The sequence below is a fragment of the Colossoma macropomum genome, unplaced genomic scaffold (assembly GCF_904425465.1).
Source record: "Colossoma macropomum unplaced genomic scaffold, Colossoma_macropomum, whole genome shotgun sequence".
In the NCBI taxonomy this organism is placed as follows: Eukaryota; Metazoa; Chordata; class Actinopteri; order Characiformes; family Serrasalmidae; genus Colossoma; species Colossoma macropomum.
In genome coordinates this window covers 45067900-45090616 of record NW_023494785.1, presented here as the reverse complement: position 1 = coordinate 45090616, position 22717 = coordinate 45067900, and the positions used below count along the sequence as shown (strand labels likewise).

The 22717-nt window shown below is 42.7% G+C and overlaps 1 protein-coding gene across 1 annotated transcript in view; it reads right to left on the bottom strand.

Moving 5' to 3' along the window:
- Positions 1-800: 800 nt before the first annotated feature.
- Positions 801-22717, bottom strand: part of setd2 (SET domain containing 2, histone lysine methyltransferase) — a 47273-nt gene continuing 25356 nt past the window's right edge. The window contains 11 exon segments of the mRNA XM_036596419.1: positions 801-2748; positions 7430-7531; positions 8134-8208; positions 10865-10976; positions 13929-14065; positions 14826-14951; positions 15552-16305; positions 17497-17758; positions 18308-18356; positions 19611-20810; positions 22435-22563. Of these exon segments, the coding sequence (XP_036452312.1) occupies positions 2587-2748; positions 7430-7531; positions 8134-8208; positions 10865-10976; positions 13929-14065; positions 14826-14951; positions 15552-16305; positions 17497-17758; positions 18308-18356; positions 19611-20810; positions 22435-22563 (3108 nt within the window). The 3' untranslated portion in view covers positions 801-2586.

Sequence of the window (22717 nt, the reverse complement as noted above, 5' to 3'; positions counted from 1 at the left end):
ATACACTACAGGAAGCGTAGGGGGTGATATGGCTTCTACTGTTTCATTTAAAAAGCTCTATAATGTTCATATGATCCACACAGTCACTCTGACAGACTGTAATACACTACAGGAAGTGTAGGGGGCGATATGGCTTCTACTGTTTCATTTAAAAGTGCTCTACAAGGCTCTGACTTGCTCTGTAAGGCTCATGTTAAGTCCTAGATTGGGCAGGAATCTGTGCCTGATCCACTACAGCTTCATAAATCCTCTGATAAAAGCAGTGTGTCACTGATTCTTCATTACTGCAGCCAGACAGCTGATTAGTCCTCACAGGCTGCAGCAGGAGGCAACAAGACAAACGCCCAGAGCTCCAGTGTTTGTGGAAGAAGAGCAGCAGGTCACCAGTCAAATGCTCAACACAACTGCAGGCAAGATGGCCCACTAGCTTAGTTTGGCAAAAACATGTTTCTCCCTAACGTTTTTGATCATCTCCCTTTTTAATAATTGTTTTAACAAGCCCCCTCGGGGGAATCCTCAGCACCATCTTAAAGAGAAACTCCACTGACTTTTCAAATGTCTGCATAGTTAAGTGGTTAAGATGTAGACAGAGTCGTTCAGAGCGGTTTGGTTTCTAGAGAAACTTGCCGAGTCAGAACTGAAGAAGTTCCTACAGTAAATGGTTATGAATTCACTGCCTGATGACTGAGACACTGTTTTATGATAGTTTAGAGAACTTAAACTCCATTCATGGTGGAGGGATACATGCAGGGCGCTGTGAGACAAAATAGTCCCCAAAGAAAACTTATTATTTCAGATTTTCCACTATTTTCCATCATCAACACTTCATACAGACATGCATCCCTGCCCACTAAGCTTACAGCAGTTTGGCTCCACCCATTCATGCAGAAGTTATAAGGAGAGTTAGCACTCAGACTGCTTAATGAGTGAAGCACAATACAGGACCACCCATCAAAACAGAGCTCATTTACATACATCAGTCTTAAAGGCACAGTAACAAAAACAGCCTGTTTAATTCAGAGCTTGAAAATGGTAACGTAAAAATAATTATGATCGTTACACAGAACCACTCAAATGTTCTAAGCAGAAAGCGGACATCGAGGGCGAGGGGGGGGGCGCAGGATATGAGCCCTTTAAAGCACCTTTATGGAAGCAGGAGACCACAGTGCTTGTGAATTATTTTTACAAAACAGTTTATTTTAAAATGTTCTTTACACTCAGTATGACAATGTGCTTGCACAGTACTTTACAGTGGAGTGGGGCGAGACTCCGATTTGTACATTAAAAAAACAAAAATCTAGTCTTTCTGCAGAGAGAAAGAGGAAGAAACAAAAAGGAGGAAACGAAACAAAAACAAACCCAAAAACACACCCCCCCACCTTTAAACCCAACCCAACACAGAGAGCTGTGGAAAGCGTGGTTGCTATGGGAACACCGCTGCTGCTGGCAGGATCGATTCTCGTCCCGAACGCGTGTCGGTTTATGAGCATAATTACACGTATTTACACGATAAACCATGATCTCCACAGTCCTTTTACAAAGTCTCTGCTTAATTAAATGGTCTCAAAAACTATTTCTCAATATATTCACATATAAAGCAATATAATACATGTTTTGAGGGGGCGGGGCAGGGTGGGGCGGGGTTTAATGCAAATGAAAGAGGTGGGTGAGTTCATTAAGGGCAAGAGCTTATGGGAGGATAACCCTGATCGACTCGAAGACGGGAAACGAGAGAGAGATCTTCACATTTGCCTGTTTGATGTGAGTAAAAGAGCGACAGGTAATGAGGGTTAATGTAAAACAGGTCGATAAAACAGCGAATGCTACATCCCCCCTGCGGCGAGGAGGGTAAAAGTGGGCCGAGAGCGGCTTAGAGTGGATGGAAAACACATCCTTCACGATTTGATTCACTAAAAGCTGGAAAAAAAAGAACAAAACAAAAAAGACGACGTAGCAGGACGTCCCGAGAGCCACGTCGCTATTTGATGCTTTAAGTGAAGTTGAGAACTTTCCCCTGCTTATCCTGAGACCGTAATTGGTCCTGAAACTGTCCTGAGCTGCTAGAACAGCCCCTCTTCTCCTGTAGCCTTGAGCAACAGCTGGTTCGGAAACAACTGCCTCCTCAAATCGGACAGCCGACAGTGAACGAGACCCAAAAAACAGAACATATGGATACATGGCAAGACATGCAAGTTGATGAGGAAGGAAACCGAGCGCGATCCTCGCCGGAGAGTCCAGGAGGTCAAACGCTGAGAGCAAACTTGATGCAGAAATCGTACGTGTGGAGAGGTAATTGCGGAAAAAGGCTAAAAGCGTACATGATAATCAGGAGAACAGTCTGTGTAGCACCCTAAGTGTGTCCTCTGCTGTGCTGGCTGGCTGTGGGACTTTTCTCATAATAATAATAATAATAATAACAATTATAACCATAATAACATTAACAATCTCCTCTCCCCGCAGGCGGCAGAGCCTTCAGAGCAGCAGTTAGGACGAGTTTTTAGAACAAAGTCAGTATAAAAACAGACGTAACAGGCCGGTCCGCAGTTCTGCAGGCTTGACCCGCTCGGACACCGAGCCCTCGGCGGGCTAGTCCAGCTCTGTGTCCTCTTTGGGCCGGTACACCGGGCCGAACTTCTGCATGTACTTCTTGATGTACTCCTTGGTCTTGTGTTTGACGTTCTCGTTGCACTCCAGATCCTCGGGGTTCTTGCAGGACTTGAGTTCCTTGTTCATCACTCCGTGAGTTAGCTGAAAGCACACAAACAATTATATATACGCACACATCTATTTCATACATCACATTAAGTATGTATTGATTACGGCTGTCACTACTGATTATATTAATTAGCAAGTAATCTATTGATAACAGACGATTTCTTGACATTGTTTTTGAGGCTAAAATATGTTTAACTACAAAACATGCATCAGTACTGTGAGAGGACAGTAGGAGAACGTAAAGAAATGCATTATCAGGGTTTCCGCAGGATTTTAACACCAAAAAAATGACTTGATGAATTAAACTGAGCATTAAATTGAATTCTGAGCAACACTGAATATGAGGAAACCCACACCAGCAGGAGCTCACATTTAAACTGGGTATCCATTTGACTCAATTAAATGCTTTTTAAGTCATTTTCAATGCAAAATCTGATATATTTTGGGAATCTTTAAGGGCAGTCATTTCGTAAGCTTAATTAATACACAAAAACTAACTATAAGTACCCTGACAAACACTGTTAGCGCTTTTATGCGAGTTTCTAGATAATTTTGGCACCAAACTAGCACAGTGAGCATTCATGTTCCACACAATGTTTGATACTATTTATGCCAGTTCTAAAACAGACATTTGAAGTCTGTAACACATTCCAGTTGTATATTCTTTGCTTTCTAGGCTTCAGGTTGTTAGCCTGTTAGCTATCTGATGAGCTGTGCGGCTCAGATCTAGTTAACCAAAACCTTTTAATTCACAAAAATACAATTTGTAACAGCAATTGTTTAATTTTGCTTTACATATATGCACAATTTTAACTAATTCATGCTTTAGTGAGCTCCTGCTGGTGAGGGTTTCCTCTCAGTGCTGCTCTCAAAACTCATTGAGAGCCAATAGCTCCCCCTTGTGGATAATCTGATAAACATGACTTTATAATGACCAAGTGGATTCCCTGGTTATCGTTCAAATTGCAAGCGAATCACTAAGCAGGTTTACTGACAGCCTAAAGTAGTAAACGTTTCCATCATTGGTTTACTAACAAGAGGACTAAAAAACTTAACATGCCTGGGCAGCTTCACATCGCAGGGATGTTAATTACAATTCACATTATTAAAGCCATTTGAATATGAAATTAAATTGGAGATAGAAAGAGTTCAGTTATGAGAGCAAACCAAAGTTACAGAGACCTTCGAAATTAAGGCCCAGCCTTAAACTTAAAGAGCTGCATAATCCTCACCAACAAAAACAATTCCAGTGTCTGAAACTGAAACCGTTTCCTGTTCACTATATAGTGCGCTACTTTGGGGATTCGCCATTTTGTAGTGGTGTCCGAAAACATACACTATATTTCCAAAAGTGTTCACTCACCCATCCAAATCATTAAATTCAGGTGTTCCTATCACTTCCATGGCCACAGGTGTATAAAACCAGGCACCTAGGCCTGCAGACTGCTTCTACACACATTAGTGAAAGAATGGGTCGCTCTCAGGAGCTCAGTGAACTCCAGCGTGGTACCCTGATAGGATGCCACCTGTGGAACAAGTCCAGTCGTGAAATTTCCTCACTACTAAATATTCCACAGTCGGCTGTCAGTGGTATTATAACAAAGTGGAAGCGATTGGGAACGACAGCAACTCAGCCACGAAGTGGTCGGCCACGTAAAATGACAGAGCGGGGTCAACGGATGCTGAGGCGCATAGTGCGCAGAGGTCGCCAACTTTCTGCAGAGTCAATCGTTACAGATCTCCAAACTTCATGTGGCCTTCAGATCAGCTCAAGAACAGCGTAGAGAGCTTCATGGACTGGGTTTCCATGGCCAAGCAGCTGCATCCAAGCCTTACGTCACCAAGCGCAGTGCAAAGCGTCGAATGCAGTGGTGTAAAGCGCCGCCACTGGACTCTAGAGCAGTGGAGACGTGTTCTCTGGAGTGACCAATCACGCTTCTCCGTCTGGCAACCCGATGGACGAGTCTGGGTTTGGTGGTTGCCAGGAGACGGTACTTGTCTGACTGCATTGTGCCGAGTGTAAAGTTTGGTGGAGGGGGGATTATGGGGTGGGGCTGTTTTCAGGAGTTGGGCTCGGCCCCTTAGTTCCAGTGAAAGGAGCTCTTAATGCTTCAGCACCAAGAGATTTTGAACAATTTCATGCTCCCAACTTTGTGGGAACAGTTTGGGGAGTTTGGCCCCTTCCTGTTCCAGCATGACTGCGCACCAGTGCACAAAGCAAGGTCCATAAAGACATGGATGAGCGAGTTTGGTGTGGAAGAGCTTGACTGGCCACATAGTCCTGACCTCAACCCGACAGAACACCTTTGGGATGAATTAGAGCGGAGACTGCGAGGCAGGCCTTCTCATCCAACGTCAGTGTCTGACCTCACAAATGCGCTTCTGGAAGAAGGTCAAAAATTCCCATAAACACTCCTAACCCTTGTGGAAAGCCTTCCCAGAAGAGTTGAAGCTGTTATAGCTGCAAAGGGTGGGCCGACATCATATTAAACCCTATGGATTAAGAATGGGATGTCACTCAAGTTCATATGTGTGTGAAGGCAGATGTAGAGGATACCCATAATGCAGTGCCTTGTTTATTAGTAATGAGCAAACACATAACGTGTCCGAAATCATTTACTACCGCAAATTCTGTTCCGTGTAATAGTGCTCTACATCGAGATTTTCAGATGTGGGGTTTAGTGATTAGGCGATCATTTCGGACGCTAACTAAGAGCTAATGACTCTAAACTCACTATAATATAAGCCATTATGTCAATCTTCAGTTAAAGCTGTTTATAAAAGAAGCTGTAGATCTGTATCAGAGACTGGGACTGGTCTCCCGGAGGGAGGAGTTGGTGGTAATTTGTACCAGTGCACTAATGGAGGCGGGGTTTTCACAGGCCCTACCTGTTTGCCATGGGTACCAGAGAACCTCAGAGACAGTGAAAGTAAGTGTAACTGCTAGTTTACTATGTTTGTTGTATAAAACTTCACAAAAACAGTTTTGCTGGGACGTTATTTCAGTCCAAACATCTGCACTGTTAGAGTGGAACAGCTGGAGTTTCACATTATAGTCACGTATTTCTAATGTTTATTCAGAGCATCTGCCCATTGACTTCTATTATAAGTGAGTTTAGAGTCAAGCGAGGGGAAATGTGTTTATTATTGTCCGTGGTGCCACCACTGGAATTACACAGGGTGGGGACGGAAGGAGAGGGAGGCTGAGCGAGAGGAGAGAACGTTTCATATAGAATGTTTGCTTATTGACGAATCTGGTGATCATTTGGTGACTTTTCATCTGTTTTTAATCCCAAGTTGCTGATTTTGCCTAAAGCCCTAATATGTAGTGCAGTGATTTGGCCAGAACATCTGGTGGGCCCTGGGAACTGGGTTGGAAACCACTGATTTAGGGTGGTGTTTATACTTGTAGTTGGGTTCTCTTGGTTTGGATCAAAGCAGAAAATTATACTTTGTTGCATTTTAGTTCTGGTTTGTTTAGTGTTCGTGCTAACAATATTTAACATGAACCAAAAGATGTAAACAAGGGTCCTGTTTTGGCAAATTTTATGACGTACAGTAACTGAAAATGTCCACCGAACTTTCTGAATCGAGCTGTTCTCTGTTCTATCCAGGCTATAGACTATAATTTATGCATGCAGTCAAATGTGTATATGGAGTATTTTATAACGACTTCAAGCACCATTTTAAAACTCAACCTATAAGTACTCATTCAGAGCTTTTGAAGATATAATAAACTCATGCATGTGTTTAAACAGCATCAGAAACTCTTTTCCATGAACCATAACAAATATATGTATCTATTTCATACATCATATTAAGTACATATTAATCTGGGCTGTCATTAGCGATTATATTAATTACAGTCCAATCTACTGATTATTCAGACGATTAATTGACATTGTTTTTAAGGCTAAAATATCCTTAACTAAAAAACACACGCATGCTCACACATCAGTTCTTTACTGTAAGAGGGCAGTAGGAGAACGTAAAAATGCAATATCAGGGTATCTGCAGACATTTAGCATCAAAAAAGGCCTTAAAAATGACTAAACTGAGCATTCAATTCAATTGTGATCATCACTGAATGTAAGGAAACCCACACCAGCAGGAGCTCGCAAAAGGAATTTTAACTGGGCATCAATTTCATTCAATTAAATGCTTTTTAAGTCATTTTTAACTCATTTTAACCAGAGACGTTCTGCAGAGAGGAGACAACGAGTTTGTTCTGTCTTTGGTCTGTACTGCATATGTACTTTAAATGAGCTGGTTTTGAAGTGAACAGAGACCGACGTGTTCAGGGGGTCACGGCCCACATATCTGGTGCACCAGAGTTCCGATGCCAGCGTTCACACTTGCTGTAACAAAGCACGTTAAGGCCATTTCACACCTAGTTCGTTTAAGTACGAACCAGAGTTTAGGTTTTAAAACCCAAGGAGAAGAACATGCTCTGGTGTTAATTTCCCTCGTTTGGTGTGAGCCACCACAAAAATGCATTCCCACCAGCTGTGAACTAAGCCAGGGTTCACCTGGAAGCTCATCAGAGTACAGGTGGAGCATTCACACCTGTCAAAACAAACCGAATTAAAGAAAAGGTTTGATCACACCAAACAATGTAGGTGTGAACATACCTTCAGTTAGTCGGCTTCTTTTTATGATCCTATTTCTCACAACAAGACAAACACACACTAATAAACAATCCTCAGGTTCTTACCTTCCTGGCGAGGTGTTTGAAATCCTCGGTGTTGCCGATGCGGCCCAGTTTACAGTCAGGCTTTCGGTACGGATTAAGGCATTGCACAATGAACTGGGACATCTGACCAGAGACACAGGATACAGGTCAGAAAAAAAGAACTACACTGTTAGAAATAAAGTTCAGGTACATTTTTCGTTCTTCAAGGTACAAACAATGTAAATGTTCCCTCAAAGCTCCAACAGTGGTTCTAAGGTCTGATTGTGAACCTTAAATAAGTGTTTCCAGGTGAAAAGTTCGTATTTGTACCTTTTCATAACCGAATGTTTTAAACAGAACAGTAAAATAAAAGCCTGGAGACGAGACGGGGTGTGTGGAGTCAGTACAGCTTAGAACATATCATTTCAGTGGATTATGGTTCAGTTATGTTCCCTGACTAAAGGAACTGAGATGGACCCTCGAGGGAACCACCCCGGTGACAAGAGTGACAGTTGAATACCTTTATTTCTGAGAGTGTACAACATCTGGCATGCTTTATAATATTCGTAATTGTGCTGTCAATGCATTAACTGTGTAATTTAAACTGTAACATTTTAGCTTTTCAGTGTTTTTGCTTATCTTCCTGTGTAAAGCGCTTTCAGATTTGGCAGCTAAAATAAAATTTGAACTAGAAATGTTATTATTATATTTAATACTGTGTTTTCAGTGAGGAATCAGAGGCATACCTCCTTGCGGAAGACTTCTTTGCTTTTCTTTGCGAGCTCGCTGGAGGTGTCTGCCTCAGCTGTCTTGGTGGAAAACTGTAAACACACAAGTTCACACAACAAGGATTAAACAGACTTATCTTACTTGTTTCTGCACCGCAAATACTGTCAAAGTGAAGGGACTTTGCTGATTTATAGAGGCGTAATAATGCACACGTTCAGGTTTTATTTGATCTGATACTCTGTGTTTCCACAGGCCTCTAATTCTCTTCTAAAGTTCTCCACATGTTTGCAAAGTCCTAAAAAGGTCCAAACTGATGAAATGCAGGCCTAAAACAATGAGAACTGTACACAGCCAGAGCAGCTGCACAGCTGGGAGCAGCGCGGGACAACGGGACGACAGATTCACCGTGACGGCATTTCAGACGCCTTTGAACAATATTCTCAAACGTTTACTAAACCGAAAGCTTTAATTCGGCATGACCTGCTCTTTTTGCATCTCCTAAACTCGTATCAGATGGGAGAAATATTTTAAATTGAAGTCAAAACCAGAGTCGTTTAAAGCTTGGAGGCAAATTAAAGCATTTTAAAACACAAATGTGCCTTTTCTTAACCCCAAAGTGCTGTCTGTGAGGACAAGCCGCAGCTGTTACCCATTACAGCCTGCAGCATCTTCAATTAGACAGAGCGGCCAGAACAACCTCAGAGCCTGGAGGGGACTCCAGGACAACTCAGCGCTCTTCCAAATCCTCATTGCTTAAAATTAAAGACACAATCTGGTGAAAAATCTCTTATTTACACCAGTACAACCCTCGCCGCACCTAAAAATGTACTCGAAAAGACGAAATAACGCTGCTCGCGGAACAAAGCCTCATCTCCAAAATGGTAACTTTACAGAAGGAGGAAAAAACATGCTTTGCTTAATGCAAGTCAATGTAATCAGACTTTTGGGCTGTTTCTTTTGGTTCACTCATCGTGAAATTTACAGACAACGTAAAGGGCAGCAGGCATTTTCAAACTACCGAAAAACCACAAAAATGAAGATACAAGTTTTTACACTGACAGCAGCGATATATTTGGTGCTTCTTTAGTTTTAGCACTGGAGCTACGAGCATAAAACTACGGACACGTGTCCCGGCTAACTTTGATTTTCGTCTGTCTGTAAGAACCAACGAACGCACGAACGAGACTTTTTTTTATATATATATATATTTTCTTTTCAAATTAGAGACCATTTAAAACAATACAACAACAGCAAGAGAGAGTGAAGAAGAAAACAAAAAGTACATTCAGGGTCATTTTAGATGGTCCAAGAAAGGACCTCAAACCAAGTTAAACCGTCTCTGTGCTCCTGGGTCACCACTACGCAACCTCTCCACTGTAATAATATGAAGCATCCCTCATAACCAATGTTTAAAACATGGTGGAGAAGCTGATTTCCAGTCTAAAAGAATAACCTTTTTAGCCACAACCATGCCAGCCATTAAGGCTCGTTGTTGAACATATGGAAAGGTAGACACTGAGTATAAGAATCCACAGATCGCAATGAGAGGGTCAGGATGTGAGTGTGTGCCAAGTATTTCAGAGAACCACTGAAAAACACTTAAGACCAGAACAAGTGTCCTAAAGATCCTTCGTCTGTTTTACATTTATCGCATACCGAAGACACAGAACTGTAAATTTTGCTTACTCTAATTTTGGAATAGTAAAGTCTATGAATCGCCTTAAACTGGACCAACCTATATCTGGAATTTATAGAGCAGCGTGATGTCCTGGACAGGCTCTCCGCCCAAACCCCCTCTGTTAAAGGGCTACTAAGCTCATGCTCCCAGGCCTCCCTAAGATGGTTGGTGCTGGGGGGTGAAATGAAGATTGAAACAAAGCGGGACACCAAATGCCTGGAAGGCGGATCCAGACGAAACAATTCAAAGCGTGGATGGTCATCGGGTTTGACTGTAAAGTTTGGAACATTTTCTCTGACGAAACGCCTGAACTGTAGTCGAACGCAGACCCAGTTAATGGGCCAAATTCATTCATTCATCATAATTCATATGACCATAATCCAATCCCTCATTATCCCTTAGAACTAAACCGACTGTGCCTTTAAGACTGACATATGTAAATGAGCTCTGTTCTGATTGGCTGTGCCTCATTCAGAGCACAGTCCATGCTGAAACAATCTTTATAACTTCAGTGTGAACGGGCTGATGAACAAGCAGATACATGTAACTGTGTTGGTTTTTGTGACACGACAAAAACCAATGAGGAGTGAACGTTTTTGAAATTTCAATAATGTCTGCAAAACAGCTTTTTTTTTTAATCAGAGGAAAGTGAGTTTTTAGTTTTTCATATAGGCTCTTTAAAAAAATCTCTAAAAGTCTTGATGTGGTTTCTGACACTGTATGACTCACTGTTATCTAAAAACACGGACTGAAGCGCTTTAAAAACAGCAGCCTGAGTTTTGAGTCCACACTTTAGTCTGTGTTCATAATAAGTGTGTCATACAGTGTCAGAAACCACATAATTAAATTGGTTAGCGTGTGATGTAATCATGCAGTTACCACCATGGTAATAAGCTTCCATTACTTGTAGCTACATTAGCCTCGTAGCTTCAGTGCTAAAACCAAAGAAGCAAACTTCAGACACAGAACACGTCTTTGCTGATCCACCACAGCTGTGTAAAGGAGGGATTTCTGTCCGAACCCTTAACTTTAACGTCCGACAGCAGAGAAGTATCAGAGTGGTTAAATACCTTTGAGGGGTTTTCGTCGTATGTCGGCGTTCCTAGGTCCATCTCTGCCTCATGCTCCACACTGGCCTCTTCCCCAGCGCCCTCCCAGCTAGGAGGATCCCACTGCGTTTGCCTAAAAGATAAAGAGAGAGGCTTATTAGATCTCTTTCTGAATAAAAAACATCACTGATTATATTATATTAGAGCCCAAGGCTCTGTACCATTTCACCCCTCGCCCCTAGCACTCAGCCTTACCCCCCTGTTTTGCATGTTCATGTCTAGGGGTAAGGGGTCCCGATTCTTGTTGAGATAGAGGGGTAGGGTGAAGTGTTGGGGCTACATGACCCTCCAAATGGAGGTTTTTCAGAAACTCCAAACAGAGAGTTATGAGAGAAAAAGAAAAACCGGCGAGATGGAGAACAAGAGACCAAAGAAACACAAACGTGAGAATTTTCTCCGTTAAAAAATTACAGTAACCATCATATTATCTTAGTTTAATGTCGTTTCAGTGTATTATGCTCCTTTTCTTCGTAAGAAGCATAATAAATCACTAGTAGTGCTGACGTCTCAGTAGCTGGGTAGCTAAATTACCCGTTCCACCTTAAATGGTGCAGCAGTTACATTCTGGCGCCTCAATCATCAGAACTGCTGCACCATTTAAGGTGGAACAGAAAAATCTGAACAAGAAGCTGGAGAATATCTGACTTCAGCTTCACATTACTGAGTGCATATACATGCACTCAATAATCCGATCATAATCGGATTTCTGCAGTTATCTGATTACTCAAATGGTCATGTAAACACCGTACTCCGATCTAGAAATCCGATAAAGAGGCTGGATTTTAGCTCAGTAATCAGATTTCTCAGTGCATGTAAACTCTGACTCTGATTTCTTTTGGATTTCTCAGTCTGCGTGAGATCAGACGGTGGACGTCGCGAGACGCAGCAAAACACTGTTGGAGCGGCGCTGAAACCAAACAGGAAATAAAGGATTTAAATATTCTTCATCTTCTAGACGATGTTTGTTCATATCTTCAGGTAAAGTGGCGCGTCATTTAAAAAAAGCCGCGGTGTGAAGTTTGAGTTTTACGTTATGTCTTCTTCTGTGAGTTTATTGGGTGGTTGTAAAGCAGAAATCTGATTACTGTCTGACTCATGTAGACCTGGAGTTTCCCCATCTGATTACTCAAGTGCATGTAAACGTGTTGATCTGATTACTGACAAAATCTGACTTTCTGAAGTTATCGGATTATTGGGTGCATGTAAACGCACTCAATAAGGAATTAGGATGGGCGATAATAAATAATTGCCCCCCTCTTTGAAGGCATATGATGCCCTAAATGTAACTAAAGCCCAGCAGTGAGGAGCTGAACTTTACCCTCCTCTGCTGTCACTGCAGACTGGCAGGGTCGCCTACAGAGCAGCGCTGGTAGCTGTTAATGAAGTGATGCTCTTTTTATTTGAGGGTCCCATTTCAGAGGGAGGATTTCAACCAGTACCCAACTCAGCTCCAAGGGGCAACACTCGAAAACAAAGAGGAGGGTGGTGTTCAGTTTCACACTGGTTACCAACCAACGGTGTGTAACATGACAAAAATAATACAGACACTTTCACAGTATATGACATGCAAAACAAGCAGAGCTACATTTAAAAACAACCATTAAACAGAACTGAGTTTCACATACAGAGGAATCACTACAGGACCTATGATACAATTTCATGGTACTTGAGCCATGAAATGACTCTACTGTCATAATTAAAAATGTGTGATATGCTAAGAGCTGTGATACATTGCAATCACTTTTAACTGCAAAATATTCCTCCAAAAGAAAACTTCACTGCATCTAGCGAAGTTTACACTTTGCTCGTCTCACTTCAGTCTTTCTAAATATGGCAAAATAGAGTTATGAAGCAGATAAATCAACAAGAAGGAAACCTTGTCCTTACACTTAGATACTTACCAGATGCTTATATTTGTTGGGCAGATAAACAATATTAAAAACAGGATTTATCCAAATGATTTTATCCGCAATGATTTACAACTGCAGGCGTGTCTAACGTCAGTAGTCTTGCCCAGTGACTCTTACTGGTGTATTATAGCGTCTGAACAGGGAGGACAGAACTCCAGTCACATGTAACTGTGTAATCCATTACACAAACTACTGTTCATAACGATAACCCCACTGACAAAGGCCAGAAAGAAACAGCACCATCTTGTGGATTAAGGCAGAAATACATTTTGGTAACCTATTAGTCTAAAGATGGACTTCACACGTTAAAAACAAATAATTCAATAATAAAATATTGATCCTTAGGCCTTGGTGTGTCAATACAACTTTTAAACCCAAAATATTATAATATTTCAAAATTATACATTTTTTCCCCACCACTATCAAAGATGCTCTCTTGGACTCCCAGCATGGTCAGGATTCAGACTTCTGATCTAACAGCAGCTATGTCGCTTCAGAGCCTCTGCTGGCTCCTTAATAAAGTGTGCAGTTAAACTGGCGTGGAAAATAAAAGTACCGGTACTGATAGAAGTACAAACGCAGAAAAGCCTGTCAGAATATGTTAAACCTCAAAAGTCTGCCTTATTTACGGTAGTTATATGTGTAATGATAACTTGCACAATGTGAATTTAAACATCACAAAAGGTTTTTAAATCCACCTTAATTCAATATTTCAAAAATTGTCTATTATAAATTATTAAATTATAAATAATATAGCTTAATTATCTATTTACATTCTTTGTGAAGTTATCTACCTTGAGAACTGTTCTCCACTCCTGAAATATGACAAATTATGGATATTAATTTTCATCTGCAGTTCATTCTTGTTCTACAGTTTTCTCTGTTCGTCATTCTGGACACATCTAACATTTCTTCGTTACTATTTACAGCTTCTTACTATCTGAAAGCTGTGAAGTTGTTCAGGATGAGCACAATCGAATCATTTATCTGAAACCAGATTGCTTTTATATCATGGAAAACACTGATTTCAAGCTTCTGAGTGTCTACAGAACACTGAACACTTCAACTGAAAGAAACGGCGGTTATGGTAAAGTCTCAGCGGTGGAGTTTCATACCTGGTGACTACATGGTAGTAATAGATCTTTCCCTCAGGGTCTCGCGCTACCTTCCAGTTCGGAGGCAGGACGATGGTTTTGGGTTTGGGGGGTGACGGTGGAGGCAGGTCCATGATGCTGTTGGGTACAATCATCTCCTGCAGGAAAAAACAATCAGGAGTGTGGGCTGTGTTAGACTGGCCAATGACGTGTGTATATGTATGTATGTATGTATGTATGTATATGTATATAAATAAAACACACATACATAGAAATATGTAGAACGTAAATCATTATGAAAAGTCTAAATCAGAACTCTTTCCCTTTCGGTATAAAAAATTGCTTGAAATTCATATTGGTCTGCCTGGTCAGAAGCTCTGCTATGACTGGCCAGAAGGCTGCCCCTGATTGGCTAGATGCCCATCTCCGATTGGTTAGAAGCTCAGAAGCTCAACCGATCAGGTGCTCCGTGCCAGGCCAGGTGCATTTTGGTAACCTATAAGTCTGGACTTCACACAAAACAAATAATTCAATAATAAAATATTGATCCTAAGGCCTTGATTTGTCAACTTTTAAACCCAGATTGTTATAATATTGCAAAATTATACTCTATCGATTTCTTCCCACAACTATCAATGATGCTCTCTTGGACTCCCAGCATGGTCAGGATTCAGACTTCTGATCTGACAGCAGCTACGTCACTTCAGAGCCTCTACTAGCTCCTTAATAAAGGATCAGCCAGGCGCTCCGCGCCCTGATCGGCCAGGCGCTCATATACGCAAAATTAAAATCAAGTCTCTTTCTGAGAGCCTCTTTTAGGAGATATAAGGCTATTCTTTGCTTATACATATCCTGATGGGCAAGACCTGATGGGCAAGATTAAAAGGGAGCAGCACCCCCTGGTGGTGTCTCCGTTACCTGTTGTACAGTCTGAGATGTGACTATGGTGGTGACTGTGCCGCCCTGCTGGACCACCACGCCCTGCTGGTGACCGGTGTAGACCTGCTGACCGTGCAGGTAGCCAGTGGTCGGCTCTGTGTATGTCTGAATGGACGCAAAAACAGGACACAATGAGCAACGGCTTTTGTACGTAATAAGAGGTGAAATCCACACTTCTGCACATTTCAGTGCACAATTTCTGCTTATTTGCAGTTTTTAATATCAGAAAAAAAAACATAAAATGTGACCTGTGCAAAAATGTGACCTCAGTTTCAGGAAATGGTCCAGTAGTTAAATAGTTGGCTATAAGTTACAGATAGTTTGTGCTGAGCATTCAAATATTGGACATACGTCCATGATCCAAGATGAAAGCTTGAGTTCTCGAACATTTATTATAAGAATTTCATATTAACATATTAATTTATATATATTTCTTGAATCTAACACTTGTAAACGGGTGGATGCTCTGCGGCATATCTTTACTATAAACAATAAAATGTGTTATTATTAAATTGTAAACATTTGAAACCATGTTGTCAGGGGCTTTAAGAGGATGTATTAACTTATTTTTGCTTAGAAAATCAACAAAACGTGGAATCTGACCAGGAGTGTGTGTGTGTGTGTGTGTGTGTGTGTGTGTGTGTGTGTGTTTATCAGTGCTAATCACAGTACCAGCGGTAAGCCCTACTGTGTGGTAAACTCCACCTGTATGACCGGAGTGTTGGTCTGCGGGTATCCCGCGGGGATACTGTAGATGGTCTGGCACGGCTGGCCCTGGTAGTAGATGGCGGTCTGCGGCGTGGCTGTGGTGGAGTACTGCTGTGTGGGCTGCGTCTGCACGGTGACCGCCTGCTGCGTGTTGGGGTCCCACAGCGTGGCATAGCCCTGCTGACCCTGCACCTGCGTGGTGGCCGTCTGCGCCGGCACAGACAGAACGGCCACGCCGGGGTCCTGCGCCGGCACCGCGGGCTGGACAAAAGGCTGTGGCTGCGTGGCGTGAGCGGGCATATGTGCCAGGCTTGAGACTGTGCCCGCCTGGGTGGTGCTGGGCGTGGGAGAGGTCAGGCCGAGGTCTGCGATCAACGGCTGGGCGGGAGTCTGTTCGAAGGAGACTGCCGGGGCGGTGCCGGCTGGAGCCACACTGATTGGCTCCATGGCCGGGGTGGGCAGCAGAACCTTGCCTGCGTTGGGGTTTGAAGGGTCTACATAGGTTTGAATTGGGTAACCGGGTGGGTAGGTCATAAAACCTGGACTGGAAGAGTACACGAGTGGATCGAACGCCAGCCTCTGAAGCTGCTGCTGCTGCTGTTGTTGCTGCTGTTGCTGCTGCTGCTGCTGTTTCTGAGCCTCTCTCTGAGCCACCTCCTGCTCAAACAGCTTCCGACGCTCCTCGGTGGACAGCTTATTACGAGACTCTTTCGTCCGAGGCTTCTTCTTACTGTTGCTGGCCTGATCGTAGCTAAAGAAAAAGCCATAGGTCAGTACTTAGACATCAGGCGTCATGCAAGTATCGTAAATTTTATATTTACAAATATACAAGTATATTTATAATGTCTGTGTGACTTTAAAGGGAAATTCCACTGATTTTTTTCAAAAGAAAAAAAATTTTAGAAGATTTCTGCATAATTAAGTGTTTAAGATGTAAACAGAGACGTTCAGAGCGGTTTGGTTTCTAAAGAAACTTACAGAGTCAGAACTGTTCACAGTGGTGGTGATAGGAACCAGACGTCCACCTCTAAAAGCTCCCTCACAGAAAGTTACTACATGAAATGGTTATGAATTCACTGCCTGATGACAGACAGTTTTGAGAAGGCTATGGAACAAATATTTTAACACGATATTTGAAGAGATCTTCGTGATACACACCACAATATTTAGTTTTTCCTGAAATTCGTTAGAACAGCAAAATAGAACCTGTAATGCCACGTACAAAAAAAACAAAACAAAAAACCTCTTCTAATTATCGATAATAATATTTTGTTCTTATGTTTTACAAACTGCACAGCACTAAATCCAATTAAACAGGCCTAATTATGCTCACTTTGTAACAAAACCTTGTTAGCCAGTGTTTGTTAAGTACTAACGATATCCACAATATGCTCAGGAAACCATACTGTGACATAATTGATCACAATAATGATCAAATATCGTCACGCTGCCCACCCCTAGTCTTAGATGTATTTTTAAATCCATTCATGGTGGAGGGATACGTAATATGCAGGGTGTTGTGAGAAAAATAGTCCCCACAGAAAAACCTATTCCAGATTTTCCACTATTTTCCATCATCAACATTCATATACACTCAGAAGACTCGTGTAGGTTCACTGGTGGTTCTGGATAGTAAATAAAATGTCTATATCTGTGTTGTAGTCATGGCGACCCCTGGTTCCTATCACCACCACTGTAAAGACATCTGAACCATTTTCCCTTTAATTCCAGAAAATATTTCATCTTTATGTGAACATTTGTCTGATTTAATTAAACAGGTTGGTTTTCTTAGAGTGATGTTTAAACAGCACAATAACTCTCAAGTCTCACAAACGATGGAGATCCAAGAGACTGATTTTCACTGTTTTCCATGATACGGGCCCTTTAAGGAACAGACGTTCCGTTAACTGTCTGGCTGCGCTTTAACCCGTGCGGAACTCACCGGTCCTCGTTCCTGCGGCTGCTCCTCTCATAGGCCGATGAAGGCGGAGGTGAAGCAGAGCCGCGCCTCCTCCTCCTCTCGGCACTCCGCATTGTGGATCTCTCTAGATCCCTCTCTCGCTCTCTTTCCCACTCTCTCTCCCAGTCCCGCTCTCTCTCCCGCTCCCGGTCACGCTCTCTCTCACGCTCCCGCTCTCTCTCTCGCTCGCGGCTGCTGGATGGCGTGCGAGGCGTCAGCATCGCTTCTCGATCCCTGCTGCGATCTGTTTAAGGGGAGAACAGAGACCACCACTCTGAGTCAGAGCCAGACTGCAAAACCAGCACAAGAATAATTTAAAGGGCCAATATAATGTTTTTTTATTTTGTTTTCACTCCCTGAGGCCCCCAAGAGTATATGTTCCAAATACATAGTTCATTTTTGTTACTGTGCCTTTAAGACTGATAAGTAAAGGAGCTCTGTTCTGACTGGCTGCCCCGTATTGTACCTCATCCTGGCTGAAACACTCCTTATAACTTCATCATGAGTGGGCGGGGCTAAATTGCAGCAGGCTGCATTTACAGATTTGTGTAAATGTGTGGATTTTTTATGACATCACAAAAACAAAGAATTCAAAACAGGCTGTTCTGGCAGTTTGATTTCCAATTATAAACTGAGGAGTGAATGACGCACTAACAGTGCACTAAATCAAATTCTTAAAAAAAAGGTGAGAAATATTCAATTTTCCAAAATATGGGCCTTTCAAATGCCAAACCAATAAATAAACACATAAATAAATGCATACAAACAGAAGAAATAACGGCGCTAGTCCTACCGTTTGACTCCTTCTCCACCTGACTCTTCTTCGGGATCCTGTACACCTCCTGAAAGACAAAACAGCTTTCAATCAGCTTTGATGTCCAATTAATCAATGTATTTGTTTGTTTATTCTACTGTTCTATAAACTAGAGCTGCACGTCTGGAACTACTCAAAATCGCAATCGGCAGATTTGTTTGATCCAAATACGCCATCAGTTTAAACAGAAGTAGGGTTCTAGACCTGGGTTCTTGAGTACGTGATGATTAATACACTTTCATCCTCTCGGTTTAAAAATGGTTTCAGCCCCTCAGTAGAAATAGAACCGGGTTCTTGTGTAGGGTATGTTTAACATGGCTTCATCCCTTGTCTTTAAATAGAACCGGGTACGTTAAATACAGTTTCACGCTCTCGTTTTAAATAGAACCGGGTTCTTGCGTTGCAGTTTCCGTCCCTCGGTTTAAACAGAACCAGGTTCTTGTGTAGGTGATGTTTAACACGATTTCAGCCCCTTGGTTTAAACAGAACAGGGTTCTTGCGTAGCGTATGTTTAATATGGTTTTAGCCCCTCAGTTTAAATAGAACCAGGTTCTTGCGTATATGATGTTTAATACGGCTTCATTTCCTCAGTTTAAACAGAACCGAGTTCTTGCGTAGGTGACGTTTAAAACAGTTTCAGCCCCTCGATGTAAACGGAACCAGGTTTTCGCATACGGTATGTTTCAGGTTGTTTACCTTGTATACACACTACTGCCTGGTTCCATCCGCGAGTACAACATTCCACAGCTTGTAAAACACTTTTTAATACCTAGGTGCACGACTACAGGCTCAACCAATCCTGTTACTGTGTTCTAGGTGGCGCAATTAGACAAATGTGTAGCTGTTCTCTCTGCCATTCGTGCTGACACAGTAAAGAAGCAGCACGTAAACATATTTAAGTGAAGCTCATGGATTTAAAAATGTGATCAGTTTGGTATTTTTTAGAGTTTTAAATGTACATAAACTCTAAAGTGCCTTAAACTCCGTTCATTAGAGAGCCTCGCTCCACACGTGAGAGACTTTTCGCCATTTTACTTTGTTAACTTGCTGTATTTTCTTCGTTCACGCTCTCAGTTATCATTGGCTGTTGGGGGAGTCTGTTCAGATTGAGTCCCAACTGGTCTGAAACGCAATCGGGAGGCCAAAAATCAGAGTCTGCGCCCCTCACACACGACTCGACTCTCTCCAACCGACCCAAAAATCTGCAGACTACAGCCGACCAGTTCAGACTCGCTGAGAATCACGACAGTCGTGTAGCATAACCTTGGCTATATCCTCTTACCTTCAGGTCCTTCCAGCTGTCCAGCAGACGTGCAGCCATCTCACTGATGTCAGCCGCTCTGATCTGAGGCTCCTGGCTCCTCTCGCTCTCCACGTCAGACACAGCCTCCTCCTCATCCTGGGACGGCGTGCCCACTGCCGCACCTTCGCCCACCGTCGCCGCACCTTCGGCAGCTGCTGCCGCACCCAAGGACGGAACCTCCAGTGGTATAGAAGCTGGAGTGGGAGCGGCACTCTCCACAGGAACCGTAGGAGCCTCTGCTGATGTTTTCTCTGCAGAACTGGTCTCCAAATTCAGAGCTGAGGAATCTGACGCTGTGCTAACAGCTGTCGTGTCAGAGACAGGCGTGGTGTCCATAGTGACCTCAGAAGGTTCCACAGCCACATCAGAGGTGATGTTTATGTCTGGGACTGATGCTGAAGGCTCAGAAGACTCGCTCTCCGCAGAGGCTCCAGTGCTGACCGTGCCCACGTCAGGGGCTTCCACAGAAGTGCTAGTATCTTCTTCAGCTTTGACGCTGGCTGGACCACATGGCTGATCTTCAGCAGGTGTCTCTGCATGGCTGCTTAACTCTGTAGGCTCAGGTTCACACTTGGCCTCCTCCACCACAGACTTCTCCTCAACCTTAACGGTCTGGTTCTCCTCAGCCTGAACGGGTTGGTCGTCTTCTTTCTTGATGGTCGCTTTCTCCTCAGCTTCCTGTTCCTCTGGGCCATCGTCCTTACCACCCTCTTCCACTTGTTCTGGCTTTGACTGCACACTCTCCTCCACATCTGCAGGTTTCACTGCTGGCTCTCCTTCAGCCTGGGTCTCCGCGCTGGTCTCTCTCTTTTCCGCAGCGTCCAATCTGACCTCCTCGTCCATCTCCTCCTCCTCTTCATCCTCCTCCTTACCATCAGAGGCTTTGCTGCCATCTGACAGAGCACTGTCCAGGCTGTTCTCGCTGATGATCTTCAGGCGGCGGTAGACGGCGCGCTTCGGCGTGTCTCCGTCCAGCTCCGGGGCCAGTTTGGCAGGAGGTCCGTCAGGGGTGTTTAAAGGCGTCTGGGCGCGGGAGGTGCTCTCGCTGGAGTAACCGTCCTGCTCCGTAGGCTGGCCAAGCGGACGGCTCTGGGCCAAGCGCTGGATGAACTGCAGCACACGGCTCTCCTCCAGCATGTTCTTGTTGGAGATGGGCAGCACGGCCAGAGCTTTCATTATCTGCACAGAGTACAACAGCACAATGAGGTTTGAGGTGTTCAAGAAGAACAGAAACTTTTACTGGACGTCTTCTAGCTCGGTTAACTGTGTAATTGTGTTGCTACAGTGCAGAGGTCTTTAATTAAAATTCAACAAGGTCCCGTTAGAGAAAATTTCCTCGAGCAAAGGTCCAGAACATCATAATGTCTAACTTGCATCATGACTCAGTGCCATATACTGTTTACTGAGGTAGCCTAGTACGTATATCAGCATCTTAGACAGTCGACAACTGAATGTCAAATCAAATAAAGTCCAATTCAGTCATATTTCAACAATATTTATTGTCAGTTTTGTCTTTTTAGAGCCGCCATATGAAATGACTTCCCTCTGACTCACTTTCTTCTCCGACTGCTGTTTCTCGCCTCGTCCCTCCCCTGTGTGCGCGTCACTCACTCAAGTCTCAGTGCTCAACGTAATGCACACATCTGATTGGCTGAGTAGCGTCACGTGTGATATTTACAACATATGCGATTGGTCTGCGAGTCTCCCAGGCCGCTAAAGCTACCGTAAAGGCTAGAAAAGCTACGCCGATTAAAATAGGACCACCCCATCGAAATTAAATAATTCTCCATAGTTATCAGTTATAGATTTAGGTCCACAAAGGACAGCGTCTGGGTCTGGACTCGGGCCGCGGTCCGTCTATTAGTGACCTCTTCTATAGTGCATATAAATTAGGAAATACAGGAAATGAGATTCTCTATTACTGTTACAATTATCATCATCATCATCAACAACAGCAGTATATTGGCAGGAAGGAAGTCCAAATGACTCGATGAAATTGAGGTGTGAAACGACATTTAGCACCTTTTTTTGTCAAACCAGCGAAGCTGCATTCTCACAGATATGCACTGTAGGCTTATCTATATATTGTTTAGCTTGTTTTTAACTATTTTGCACAACACAAATAGTTTTACATTTACTTCCATTCTTAAATATGGTTCTTATTATTAATTATACAACAGCAAATAGATACCGAATAAACAGACTTTCATACGTATATAAAGGGATCAAGCATGGTATGTTTTAATTGTAACACAGAGCCGCTTTGAAATTAAATATTTTTAAAAAGTAGAATGGCATAAATATCAGGATTTACTGGCTATTTAGAGAGTGAGTGTGCTTATATGCACTTAATAAAAGGTTAACTGCAGAAAATCAGATTGTGTCAGTAAGTGGTTCAGTGTGTTCACATGCTCTTAATAATCTGATAACTGCAGAAAAACTCAAAAAAATGCTCAAATCCAAAAAGGGAAAAAGTAGAATTGGTGCATCCCAAATTATTATTGTTATTATTATTATATTATTATTGCTCTGAAAAGACACTGGACTGTTATTTCACATACACTAAATTTGTTGTGGGTTTTTATAATATGGCAAATTAAGGATTGTGCTTAATAGGATTTCTGCTTTTGCTGTGGTATCGAACTATTTATGACGTGTCGTAACGACTCTAATGTGAAATGCTGACCCACTTAAACATTAATGGGAATTACTAAAATACCACTGGTCATGTTTTTTTTCTGCAAGCATCAAGAAAATCCTTTTCTTGCTTGCCCTGTGTGGGTGTACGTGTATGTAGGTTTACCTCCAGCTGCAGTTTGATGTTGTTAACAGAGCTGCTTTTAGCCTCAGAAAGGTCAGCCATGAATATCCACAGCAACGAGAGGCCATGATGATCCAGAAACTGCTTCAGGCATGAATGATTCTGGGTGTTCTGCAACAAAGCACACCAAGTTAGCATCTGTATCTTAATAAATCCAGTTTATTTGTGTTTCTTAGCGACATCTTCTATTAGCAAAGACAACATTCACATAAGGGCCGGGCCATATGATGATGTATTATCGTGATGAATTCCATTGCGATACGTT